The 14,594-nt window shown below is 33.1% G+C and overlaps 1 protein-coding gene across 1 annotated transcript; it reads left to right on the top strand.

Moving 5' to 3' along the window:
• Positions 1-313: 313 nt before the first annotated feature.
• Positions 314-11,929, top strand: LOC128212333 (aquaporin-5-like). The gene is made up of 8 exons (XM_052917732.1): positions 314-627; positions 5,804-5,921; positions 6,468-6,599; positions 6,711-6,898; positions 7,570-7,774; positions 10,679-10,759; positions 10,913-11,024; positions 11,368-11,929. The coding sequence occupies exons 2-8, from the start codon at positions 5,829-5,831 to the stop codon at positions 11,448-11,450; spliced, it is 894 nt and encodes a 297-aa protein (XP_052773692.1). The 5' UTR covers positions 314-627; positions 5,804-5,828; the 3' UTR covers positions 11,451-11,929.
• Positions 11,930-14,594: the final 2,665 nt, after the last annotated feature.

Below are 14,594 nucleotides of genomic sequence, written 5' to 3'. Positions count from 1 at the left end.
GGCATATTACCATGTTTCTGGTTTCTGATTTTTTGTTTTTTTGTTTTCTATGTCTTTGGCGTTTATCCTGTGCCATTAAAAGGGGTTTATATAACTTTCGACTTCTGTACTTGTTTCTGTAGTTTTCATAAAAATATAAATTGAAAGATTTCAATATCGTGATAAGAGTTGATTAGCATGCATCCTTATTAATTTTATCAACTGTTACAGTGCGCTGATATGGATCGATGCCGATTGCATATATTATGTAGACCCAAATTATATCATGGTTTGTTTTGGTTACATCTAAATTAATTTTCAGAGTAAGCGCGGACTTTGTGCCGATCGACGGTGCCGGTTCAATGTGGATTGATTTATTTGATATGTAGAGAGCTAAATATATCAGACTTTGTTTCGGGTTACATCTATTTGACTGTTATAAAGACAGACTCGCTCACTTAAAAAGAGAACACGTTTAAAAATGAATTACCTGCTATTAGAGTAGACGGTGTTTAAAACATCATTACCTAACGTCTGATACTACAGTGGACGGGGTTTTATATGCTAAGCTATATAAATGGTATCGGAAATATTTTGATTCCAGGACTTTAAATTGTGAAGATCGTTTTTCAAGAATAGTTTTCAACAGTAAGTATCTTATGTGTGTTTTAGTAAACAGAATATTTTGCGTCAGTTTATTTGTTGGCACTTTGACTGCTCAATTTATGTCTTTAAACTTTATGTACCTGTTTGATCAAAGTTTTGACTATGTAATGTTTGAAATTCATTAACACGTATAATTGAAAATATATATAAGAATAACTGTTTGAGATCTTTTTACTTAATCTAGTGATCAACGTCATATTTTGTCTAATGAGGAGGCAGTATTTCTGAAGTTTTTCAATACATATATTTTAGTAAATTTTAATAATGTGAAGCGGTAAATTAAAAAGTGTTGGTCCAGTATGTTGAATATTATGCAGAACACTAGAAAACTTACAGATAATAATTGCACAAAATAAATGGCTATAAGACTGCGTTGCATCACATCATCTAAATTGTAAGTACACATTACCATGATTTGATTCAGATGTTTGTATATAAATTGACGCTTGACGATTAGTCAATTTTAAGATGTTTATGTATTATTTTGCTTTCCAGTTTCGAATAAGATTGTCGGAAATTATGCCTGTAATATGTTCGAAAAGCTGAACTTAAATTTTGAACGCGCTAAGGTTTTTGGCGTTGCTGATTTGAAATATTCGGATCTAAGTTAAGTCCATTTGCACGATGTCTCGATTAAATTAAACAAGGGGACAATCTGACCAAGTTTGAACATTTTCTGGTCAATGCCTACCAAAGATGTTTCCGGACGGACGGATGGACGGAAGGACGGACGGAAGGAAGGACGGACGGAAAACGCCAAAACAATATCCCCCTCCCGAAACCTTCGATTCGGCGGGGGATAAAACAGATAAATTCATGTACGCTCTATGTACTATTTTCATTTATGTTCATTTATTAACATTCAAATAAAGTAGAAACAAACTACGATTGGTAATTAATTGATGTTCATTTAAGTTAAAATACAAAATACAGGCAGACTTTACTTATGGGTATGATTTTGTTTATAAAAGTGCATGAACGATACAAACTTAATATAATATTGTGTGTACATAGGCATAAGTGATAATTTAAACTATTAAAAAGTGCACTGACCCATCATATAGACCCATCATATATTCCTGATCAGACTTCCACTCGAATTGAATTTAATTTCATTTCACAGATTTACTTTTTATGTGCTACACTCGATAAAAATCAACTAAATTCAGTATAAATTATACAATTATCTATGTGAACGGTATTTAAAAGAATTTCAAGAAAAAAAATGTGAAATCTATATAATCATAATATGTTTTTGTTTATTACCTCCATTTAAAAGTTCATATATAATAATATTAGTATTGGATAATACTATAAACTTTAAGGTAAATCAATTTAAAATAAATTCTGAAATAGTATCGATGTCTATATTTATATAAATGCACTATCACATCTTTTCATACCATTGATGGATGGTTTACCTTAAACAACAATTTCGATGTTTGAGAAATAGTTTTGAAACCATAAATTTTACGGAATAACCTTGTGAAAACATCGGCTTCAGAGTGAATTATTACACAAATCCCTTATTGATAAAACCATCTAGCATGCCTAAAATGTTGATACGAGAGAAATGTTTTAAGGCTTTTGATAGTTAATAGCATGACCGATTTTCGCTTGATGCAGATTACTTAATATGGATTACTTCATTCCGATGATTGAGATTCAATTTTCAATGATGAATATTTAAATTTATTTTCCTTTCATTATAAGTTCATGCGTCTGATATGCGTTTGGTTATGTAATAGATATGTAGCCGTCTGTATATAAAATCATCACTGGAATGTGAATGTCTGAGACTCAAGACTCAATACTTGAACATTTTACTATTGTTGTTAGGTCGCTCGGACAAGAGTGTTATTGGTAAACATGCTGAGTCTGTTTTAGGATAGCAACACTGAGCCATATTCTACTGTGTCGCTCTAAACAGGTATATGTTCAATTTTACAGCGCTGTACTGAACCGCGAATGGTAGGTTTTATAATAAGGGTAGTCATTGAATAATAGATATTGAGTTAAATATTATAATATAGGATGCAAATAAGATACAATCGTTTATATGCAAAGGCATACATTTATCTTTTGAGACAGTGAAATTTACCTGAATTTAGAATTTAGTTATATTACGAGTTTATATTATTCCTGACCAGGGAATCGTTTAATTTAAGATCTAAGTCGATCTTAGTCGTAAATTGAAATTGTCTAATAGTCTCATATTTTCGTTATATAGCTTTCAAATTTGTGTGAAATATTTTTTTTAAAAACTCATAATTGAGTTATTCTTTTTTATCTTCTTTAATGTGTGCCATTTGTGTTATTTAATGTTAATTAAATGTTCCATGTCAAAAGTTTGCTTATCATTTGCTACACCCAACTCAGCCCAAGTCAGCTTGGCAAATTATCCCAATGCTAATTGCCGAATAGTTCATTTGAACCAAAATTTTAGTAGAGTCTGTTATACTGTGTGATATACTTAAGCATTAAATTGCCCTACATATGATATTTATTAAGGCCTTCATTAGGATAATGCATGGCCAACTTTCTCTATATGAAGATTGCATATCATCAATATCACTTCATTCCTGTGCATGATTTTAAATTTCCACTATGAATTAAATTATTTCAAGGTTTAATTTATTGCCATATATCGTTTGGATATGAATATGGCTGTGAAAAGGATTTGGCGCCGTGTGTATATTAACTATTATCACTAGGGTTTAAAGAAAATCACGAAACCCTTAAACTCTAACAAACAGGTTTGAAAGCTCAATTTTCCAAACACTAATAATTGCTGTAAAACAAATCAATAAACATTTATTTTAGAAACAAACTATTGACAAAAGATGTATGCTTTATTGCAAAACAGGTTGTTTGAAACAGAGACTTCAATTCTAACAATAATTGCGATTTACCATCAAAATTGACATTTTGTTTGTCTCAGACGTTAATGAATACCGGCCCTGTGCTACTCAAATTACTGAGATCATTTCTTTGTTTAAACAAACCATCATATCATAAGCCCTTAATCAGTGATTTTGTTTGTAGGAAATGTATTTAATGTAATGATGATTTACTGCAGCTCTGGCCTATATAGTGCGTAACTTACGTAGTAACCCATGTCGAGGTTTTCACAATATTAATTTTTAAATTTTAAAGCTTACAATCATATTTGGAAACCTGTGCCAGTGTAAATAAACTTGAATGAAATAGTTTTGTCAGCGTGTCAATCAATTATTAAACCATTTACCATAGAAAACAACCTGAGATGCATATAGACGGCGTACAATGTCATATTTCTTTACGCTGCAGGTAAATCATAATTATTTATGCATAAAACACTTTTGATCAAGATTGAACTTAGTAATACAAAACACACATATAAGTACTACATCATTATCGTCATCATCATCATTATTATAATCATTATCATTATAATTATTATTATTATTATTATTATTATTATTATTATTATTATTATTATTATTATTATTATTATTATTATTATTATTAGTAGTAGTAGTAGTAGTAGTAGTAGTAGTAGTAGTAGTAGTAGTAGTAGTAGTAGTAGTAGTAGTAGTATTATTATTAGTAGTAGTAGTAGTAGTAGTAGTAGTAGTAGTAGTAGTAGTATTAGTAGTAGTAGTAGTAGTAGTAGTAGTAGTAGTAGTAGTAGTATTAGTAGTAGTAGTAGTAGTAGTAGTAGTAGTAGTAGTAGTAGTAGTAGTAGTAGTAGTAGTAGTAGAAGCAGTAGCAGCAGCAGCAGCAGCAGCAGCAGCAGCGTAGTAGTAGTAGTAGTAGTAGTAGTAGTAGTAGTAGTAGTAGTAGTAGTAGTAGTAGTAGTAGTAGTAGTAGTAGTAGTAGTAGTAGTAGTAGTAGTAGTAGTAGTAGTAGTAGTAGTAGTAGTAGTAGTAGTAGTAGAAGTAGTAGTAGTAGTGGTAGTAGTAGTAGTAGTAATTATTATTATCATTATTATTATTATTATTATTATTATTATTATTATTATTATTATTATTATTATTATTATTATTATTATTGTTATTATTATAGTAGTAGCAGCAGTCGTAGTAGAAGTAGTAGTAGAAGTAGTAGTAGTAGTAGTAGTGGTAGCAGTAATAGTAGTAGTAGTAGTAGTGGTATTAATAGTATTATAATCATTATTATTATTTTTAGTAGTAGTAGTAGTAGTAGTAGTAGTAGCAGTATCAGTAGCAGTAGCAGTAGTAGTAGTAGTAGTAGTAGTAGTAGTAGTAGTAGTAGTAGTAGCGGCGGCGGCGGCGGCGGCGGCGGCGGCGGCGGCGGCGGCGGCGGCGGCGGCGGCGGTAGTAGTAGTAGTAGTAGTAGTAGTAGTAGTAGTAGTAGTAGTAGTAGTAGTAGTAGTAGTAGTAGTAGTAGTAGTAGTAGTAGTAGTAGTAGTAGTAGTAGTAGTAGTAGTAGTAGTAGTAGTAGTAGTAGTAGTAGTAGTAGAAGTAGTAGTAGTAGTTATATCATTGCACACATGGGGAACTTTCTTCCCTGATCGAGTTTTGGGAGTCGTTTTAAGTGTAATTTATCGATGTTATCTCTTTTTGCACTGTGCTCTACTTTTCTATTATTTACTGTTCTTTAATGTGTAAACGTGTTTGTTTTTTATTTGAAACGTAAAGGAGCATCCGGAAGACAAACATAAATAAAATCAAAGCAATGAAAGTGCTGTAGGACGTAACTCCTGGTAATGACTGCAGGCATCAAGTAAAGTATTTCAGGATTACAAAAAGAGAAACAAACATGTTGACTAAAAAGCAATTGAGTCTCGAGAATGGTTTTCAAGTTGCACGACAGTTATATCATATTTTCGAAAGAAGAAATTCAGAAGAAATAAAATTACATTGTAAAAACATATTTAACTTTTTTCAGAACAAAAAAAAGTGTAGCACATACTTGATATTGATCTGCATTTATTGATGTTTTTAACAAACGGGAAAAATCACGCCTTATTTATGGTTTTACACTTTCAGTGAAATTGCAGTAAAACGTAAATGTTCTGACAATTTATGAATCTATAAAACGCAGAAAAAAGCCCATACAATTTGAAATGAAGCATAAATTATGCACACTTTTAGTCTGATGTTCAGTTTACCAAGCAAATTTCAAGTACAAAATGTTATTATATATGTTTAAGGTGAAAGCCGTCTGCCGATTACGTCATGTCGCCGATTGATGGTTACTTCCTGTATCTGGCTTCTCGCCTCGACAAACTACGACAGGGAGACAATACCGAAGACAGAAACTGGCTGCAGGTTACATACAGCTATTATTTCGGATGATAATGATCTAACAATACTTTACAAACCTCTGGTTATCTTTAAATGTCTGCTACCAAAAGCAAATTTCCACAAAATAGAGTTGTTACAGCTTTTCTTGAACTCTTGAATTTAAGCTAGTACGTACATGTACCATTTCAGGTCAAGCATGCTTTTTGAGTAATTTGAATTCCAATTGACTACAAACGTTTGTAAGATTGTTTTATTTGTGCCAGATCTTTAACAATACAATAGAAAATGACATTTTATCAAAAAGATTTATACCTGAAGAGCTGGTCCGTATGGCTGGCTAATCGTACATGCTCGAGTCTAGATTTTGGTTTAATTTGTACATAAAGGTAAGCAGAAGAGATGTTTATATTTATTGACAGCGTATTCATCCTTGACCACTGTTTTTTATTGAATTCACCAAAAGAGGAAGAGTTCGTCCCTATGGCGGACGGTATTTGCCGAGTATTTAGACACGTTGTTTTGCGTTCTCAATAACAATAATGTAAATATATTTCGAACATAAATACACAGGAGCTGAAGACCGTGTCCCTGTGGAGAGCCGTACTAGCTGAGTTCATAGCCACACTGATGTTCGTGTTTATTGGAACCATGTCAGCCGTAGACATAGTCCCTATAACAGACACAGCTGGGAAGTTCATCAGGGTAATAAGGAACTTTTATATAATCTTATTAACAAGTTATGTAGTTATTTCAAATGATGATGATGATGATGATGATGATGATGATGATGATGATGATGATGTATTATTTCAGATCGGCTTGACATTTGGTCTGATGATTGCCGTATGTATCCAAATGATTGGTCACGTGTCTGGAGGTCACATGAATCCAGCAGTCTCCTTGGCAATGGCCGTTGTTTTGGAGATAAGTCCAGCACGTGCAGTGCTTTACACGGTGGCCCAGTGTTGTGGTGGGATGCTTGGTTCTCTTCTGTTGAAAGGGTACAAAATTTACAAGTGTTTTCATTGTACATGTTCATTCATCGCATGAATTAACTTGACATATCATATATTTAGATCCAATAGCATTTTGTGACGCAGTCGTTGCGGTAAAAAGTAAGAAGACAACTGCTTCAAAAAGTAAGCAAACTTTAAAACGACTGTAGTTGTGAGCAGTTTTACCTTCAAATACTTTACGGTTGTTAAAAACACAATTAATTTCGTTTACGAAATAGTTAGAAGATATTAGGTAAAATCGTTTTTATTAAAAAGGGGCGGAGCGAGCGTTTCTACTAACGGACTAAGAATGTTACCTTCCTTTTAATTGGCCGGTACGCATTCAACGCATGGGAAACAAGTGTGTAACTGTTTCCAATCTGATCGGAAGTAATTGTTAAAAAGGACGGCTAAACGGATTGTAAATTTAATTCAATAATTTTAACAACAATAAAGTACTGACACTATAGCCCGTTGAAGGTTGAAATTATTAACGATGAAGCGTAGGTCCTAATACAGGCCGAAGAACCGTTCATTGGCTGAAAACATATGATGAATTCTTATTACCAAACTTATACCCTGCATCTGATCTAACAGTTCGCTCTACTGAAAATTGCGATATCACATATTAGCTTTTATTTGTATCCAACCTTATTTCTAACATTTCATTTTACCAGTGTGACTCCTGACGAGTTGAACGACAACCTTGGACTGAACACAGTAAATCCTGAACTCAATGGTGGCCAAGCGGTTGTGTGCGAGTTGGTGTTCACCTTTATCCTGGTCATGTCCATATGCGGGTGCACAGACCCCAACAGAGCCTTGCTTGGAAGCCCAGCCCTTGGTATTGGGCTCACTGTTTCCGTCCTTCACTTCGCCTCTGTGAGTGAACTTAGTCCTATCCTGCTATAATGAATATATATATAATCTAACACGAGTTGCCAAAAAATGAAACGAGTAAATGAAAATTATAAAGCAAGCTTAATAACATATCCGTAACAAGTTTCAAAACATGTTCCACTAAATGGCAACTTATGTAAGACAAATTCGTTGCCATTCATTTTTCATTGTCGCCGAATTGATGATATGCATAATTTTGTTCATGTTTTCATTGTAAGCTATTTAACGAGATAATAAGTTTGCTTTGCCCTCGAAAGTCTTCATAATTTTACTTTTCTTTTGTTAGAGTAATTAAAAGTGGTCATAATTTAACTTTTTAATTTCGTTAGTCACTTTTAACGTTGTAATTGGAAATAACCAAAACATTACTTTGCCTCTGCAGTTGACCATAACCTACCTTTGAAATTGAACATTATCATTATCACTTTGTTCCATAAATGATAATGGTATTACTTTGCTATTGCAAGTAGTCATAACAATTCTTTCCCCTCAAAATTGTTCATATTTTTACCTTGCCTCCATATATCTCAATATATAATCATTGCTTTACCCCGCCTCCAAAAGTGACAATATCTTTGTAGGTTGCTTTAATAACTGATCATTTGACATTGAAAGTCATCATAACTTAATTTTCCTCAAATGGTGATCATAGCTTAACTTTGCAATTGTTAAAGTGACACTCTTACTCAAAATCAATACATACATAAACATAAAACAAACATCACTTTTGACTGACAAACCTTTAACTACTTACTAAATAATGCATTTATGGAAAATATTAATTACTGGTCACAGGATTGTAACTGTGTATTTAATAGCAGATAGTGCAAACATATTAAATGATTGGTGAATGCTAAAAGATTTACAGTGGTCTACTATAGTTTTATAAGGTAGAAATACCGTGCTTTATGCTCATTTCTTTCAAAAAAGCTCGGTATCCTTCACAAGAAGTATTAGTTGCGACATTTGTTATATTAAAACGATATTATTAATTGTGGTAAATCTTATTTGCGAGTAAGAGTGCATCTTAAACTATCATAACTTTGCTTTTCCTTCATCAGCAATCATCAATTTATTTGGTCTATTTTAAACTATGTGTTCGCATTCTCTTAATTGTATAAAATCCTTGTTTGGGTATAGGTTTACTTAACCTGGACTTTTGGGCGTACCCTTTATACTTTCAAATTTTGTAAATCACGTTTTAGAGTACTTCATAATTTAGGCTTTGACAGATCGTGAGCCAATGCTCACGATTTCTATTAAATATATTTATGCAATTTGATATAAGCATTCACGACAGTTCTGTTTCATGAATAAGCTCGTAACAAGTGCGTGAAAATGAATGCAAAAGGTTAATAAATATGTCAGACATAATATTGAATACGAGTTTGAATCAACCAGATTTGCAATTTTCTGATTAGGATCTTTTTTTCGGGGTGAAAATAGATGCATATATTGAGATAAAACTGGTATCTCGAGTGTTTAGATAAATGAGTTAAGTGTTTTCAAGCATGTAAAGGGCTTTAAGAGAGATACGTCAATTAGGAATAAACAACCGGTTCTGGTATACAAATCACACAACCTCAGTTTTGAATTTTAGTCGTTTTTACTTAAATGAGCATGTGGAGTTTCGACCACGTATCATTCTTTATCTTCAAAGGCGTCACCAACATGCGTCTTGTAATTTGTAAACCCTTCCGCAAAGAAAATGAAAACACACGTATATAATTGAGATGTGTAGAACTAGCGCCAATTGACCTAAAATGTTGGTTTAAGATAAGCTTAATTCCGATAACAAAAAACAAACATTCGTGTGCATATAATTTTTTTGGCAAAGCAAATTTCGTCATCACTGTTCTGAACTTCATAAGTTGTATAATATCTTAATATCACTAAAAATTGAACTTAAATTAAAGTTTGCAAATAATATATATGTTCAAGTTCTTGATGATTCCTTGATTCTTGATTCATTTTGTGCACACATCTTATCTCAATAATGAGTACAAAATACCCAATGGTTCAATCCCATTGGTCAAAAATAATTAAATCCCATACGGTGTTATAAAGTTTAAACACTGGTTGCACACTGTTTGTAAGTACTTCAAGAAACAACCGGTAATTGGTAAAAGATGATGATTGGTGGAGAAAACAATGTTTATGAGTGCTTCATCAGCGTTTTTACACACACAATTGACACAGGCTCTAAATACAGTGTTACAGTGTTAGACTAGCGTACATACTCCCAAAGTCGTTCTGTATAAACTATTTGGGTAGATAAAGCAATGTTATGCTGATGACTGCTATATCAGCGTTTTAACATACACAATTGATACCGGATCTATTAAAGTTCATCGGATGTATGCCTCACACAAACTTTGTAAGCATAATGAACATTTTAGTAAAGGATTTTAGTAGTTATATCAATTATCTTGAATCTATTTTAACGTCACAAATTGATTTATTTCTTCAACTTTGTGTTCACTTTCAGTGCTGATTTAAGCTCGAAATAGAAACAAAATGTGAAAAAAAAATTAAATTATACCAATTTACAACTTAAATCGAGAATTAGAAGATCATTTTTGAAAGGTCTTTGACCTTTATTGTTTACACACTACCGGAAGTTATTAAATTTCGGGTGCAATTTACCGTGACGTTGTTATGGTAATCATCAAAGTCATAGGTTTTCATGCTGCTAGGATAAAGAAATTCAAGTTTTAATCAAAACATTTTCTTTAATCCACGGAAGGTCAGCGTTTAACTAAAACATGCCTTTGTAAGATAGTTTTAGTTATTATTAATTGGAACTTTTTCAGTTTTTGTACGATCATATTCTTCTTCTAAAATACATGGAAGTTTTTAACTGTAATTAAACAAGTGCTTTTTTAGATTCCGTTTACCGGCGCAAGCATGAATCCCGCCAGATCCCTCGCATCTTCGGTGGTCTCGAATAATTTCGACTTGCATTGGGTAAATTAGTTTCTTTGTTTTTTTGTCATAGTCTGAATGTGTTTGTAATAGCCTGGTAGTGGGCTGAACAAAGATGATATGATGATAGTAATGATAATGGTTATAATGATTTTTATGATGACGATTATTATTGATCTTGTTAATATTATTTAGGTTTATTGGGTGGGCCCAGTGGTTGGCGGTGTGACCGCGGCGGTGGCATACAAGTACCTGTTCTCTCCCTACCGTCAAACATTATCCTTCCCGGAGACGGCTAAAAAACTAAGTGGGTAAAATTAGCCTTCGACTATTAAAAAATCCTAGATCGCAACTTAACGCAAGTAAAAAAAGTCCACACTATAGCAGCTGTGGCTGTACACAAATGAGCGAACTCATCTAATCGGGATTGTGTTCATTGTTCACTTCAATACCTGGCTAAAGTGTCAAAACATGCTAACTGCAATTGGAAAATAATTTCTATAAATTCACGAGCTACCTTTGTAGATGATGGCATTATTAACAGTTGTGCAAACGTAGTGTGGATGATTTCACTGTGGTATTGAAGCTGCATCTCCTTCAAAACATAAGTGTGCATGTTCTTTTAATTGCTTGTATATTTTATTTTACAGTGGAATCCAACGATGTGATCATACTACCCAAGAACTACTTTGGCGAACAGGGCAATACTATTGTCGAATCTTGCAAGTTCTGACAACACTGTTTCAATTGCAAAGAACCATTTGAAAACATGAACCACTTAGCCCATTCTCGGTATCTGAGATTGTCTTAAGTCTAAGCCATGGGCATATTTCATCTGTTAAAATAGTGGACGAAATTGTGTATACTAGTATACCTTAAACTATTAAATACTTGGTATATATTCACCGTTTGCTTTAGTCGAGAGGCTATCACGTGACAAACAATAATGGTTTGTCGAACAAACCCGCGTGCGCTTACTGTTACAGACTGTTGATTTCGGCACGGACCTACGGTTAATAGGTCAATGATGTAGGGGACTGAGTCCTTAAGTCATTAACCGTATATCTAAGTATGTTTTAAGTTATCCATATTCCTTTTCTTATATGAAACTATGCTGAACTGTGCCACTTGTATTTGAAATACACTGCGCGTTTTCGAGGCCTTGTTTTATACTGATATGTATACTGTGTGTAAATAAAAACAAATAGTGTTCTTTTATTTTTATTTCAGATTTAAAAACCAAAATCATTGCCCATCAAATGCGACGGTTTGAAATATATACATATAGACGATTAAAATTGATACGCACATTTTCACTAATAAAACCAATAAAAGAGAGTTTTTCATCTCTATTTAATTAATGATATCTTTTTATGATATTTTTCTGAAGAACCAAACATTTCCTAAAAATCTTTTTTTAAGTCGGGTATATTTCAACGAGAAACCTGAGCTCAATGAGCTATTTTCCGACGTGAATAACAAACAAACATAATAAAACATAACAGTGAACTGTTTACCTTGAAATAAAAGAATACAGTATCAAATAGATTATATATTAGAAAAAAAATGTTTTCCTAAATCCGTTTCTAATTTTATTCATGTAGTCATTTACAAAAAGTAAAATGGATAACAGTACTTTATTCAATGATAACATCAACTAGTTTCCCCTTCTTGTACGGCAAGTCAAAACGCGTACAATGTGTAGTTGGTAAAAAAGATGTTATGATCTACCTTTGTGTTTTAGATATTTGGAAAATATTGCTAGCATATACTTATACAAAGAATAAACGCTTTTTAGCGAAACACATTATAACTCTCAATTTCTTATTATTTATAAATTATAAAATATATGTGCAAATTGAACATCTACAAGAGGAACATTTCAAGGTTGCAGATCAATCTTCTAAATTCTCGGTAGACTTTAGCAACCATATTTCCTTAGGCAGACTTTTCCATACCTGAAGGCATCAAGGCGTAAAGAGTTCTTCCAATATTTAGTTGTTCTTGCTGATGGCACATCTACACAGTTTTCATATCTTGGATAAAATAGCATGTCTTAAATGCTACAAGGTTTTGAACATATTCTGGTGAGATACCGTACATTCATTTGTAAGTATCAATAGTGATTTATCGTTCCATGCTCAGATGTAATGTTGGCAATTGAACTCTTAATGGGGTTTTTCATAAGGTGAGGTGTAATCATAAAAAACAGTTTAAAGGATCCGTACTCCGCCTAGTATGTGTTGGTCTTGCTACATAAACGTCTAACAACATGACAGTAATTGGAATGAGTCTGATAATGGTTTTAAAGATAGTAAGCTTAGTATTGATTGTCAAACATGTGCTTAGTCTTTTGGGGATATTTAGTCGCTTAGCTATTTTTTGCACATTTTAGAAATCTTGGCATTAAAATTTAGTAAACTGTCTACCTCAACGCCTAACAGTTTAACTTGCTGTTCACAAACAATAGTATGACTGCGTATATCAAATTGCTTAATTTCATTAACAAATTTGGAGCCAACTCAAATAGCTTGGAATTTGTCACGATAAACTATTTGATTGAACGTAGACCAATTCATGAAATGATATTTTATTTTTCAAAAATCAACAAATCAGGATTTTTTTGTCACACAGAGAAAGAGTATTGTAATCTGCAAACTTATTGGTTACGTAGAATATGTCATTGAGAAAGATATTGAAGACTGGTGGATTTAGTATTGATCTTTGTGGCACGGCTTTCAGGATCACTGGTTATTTGAATGAGTTTGTTGTTTGTTTGTAAGATTGCTTTGTATTAGTTAGCGAGCTTGGGCTTGGCAGTGTATATTTATTTTATGACGCCACTGGACGATCCGGAGACATCGGTCCCTGTGACAGTATCAATGATGTAAGGCTATGAGCATAGTGCAAAGATTGAATGTAACTTCGGTTAGAGTTATTCTGACCCTTTAACGTTAATACGTGCATAGAACTTTCACAATGAACCGTTTAACATCACTCCCGGGCAATGGTTCATACCAAGAAGAGAAGCGGAGGATCGAATATCAGACCCCTCGATTGATAGTCAAGTGTCTTACAACTAAACCTCTTAATAGCCACACATCGGAAATCGTAATCATTGCTTAGCCTTTATACTGAAACAGTCCAACTGGACATTGGTTGATTGGTCAGCAGTTTTGTGGACTGCTGAAGTCCTTTCACAGTGTTTCAGATTGATGGACACACATTTGTTTGCCGTAATAAAAGCTAGCAGTTCAGTGTTAGCTGTATGTTATGTGCTGTGAAGTGAAATGGTGGTGGAATAATGTTGTTTGTAGCTATATCTAAACGAGAAACTTAATTCTCTATGGTTACTGGTGCATTTAAAGTATATGTTAGCATTTAATGTGACAGCACAGTGCCCTCGGCTTATTAAATTGGCTATGGGGACAAATTATATTTCAGAACTATGAAACCATTCCACAGAGCTACGATTATGGATTAATGTAAGTTTGCCCATAGAATTAGAAAAATTATTATTTCCAACTAAATTATGTCTCGAGTTATAAGTTGAAATTGTAATAAAATGAAATAAGATATATTAATTGAACGTATGTACAATTAAAAATGACGCGTTTAAAGATGTATGTTAATACTAACCACAACGGACAAGGTTTTGATTAGAGGTGTTCATCAAACAAAATTTGTTTTGCGTTTATTTTGTCTACACTGAGCAAACAATAAGTTTCATCTCCGTTTGTTAATAAAAAATAGCTAACGCATCAATTACTCTTTCGAAAGGTCGTGTTAGGACAGGCACCTACAATACAGTGCCTTTTCCGGTTATGATAAGCATACGCGGAAACACTTAGGCGTCAATTATATGATGGCCAGAGTA

This window comes from Mya arenaria, chromosome 12 (genome assembly GCF_026914265.1).
Source record: "Mya arenaria isolate MELC-2E11 chromosome 12, ASM2691426v1".
In the NCBI taxonomy this organism is placed as follows: Eukaryota; Metazoa; Mollusca; class Bivalvia; order Myida; family Myidae; genus Mya; species Mya arenaria.
Note: the sequence above shows the minus strand (reverse complement) of the source record. Positions and strands in the feature narration are given on the sequence as shown.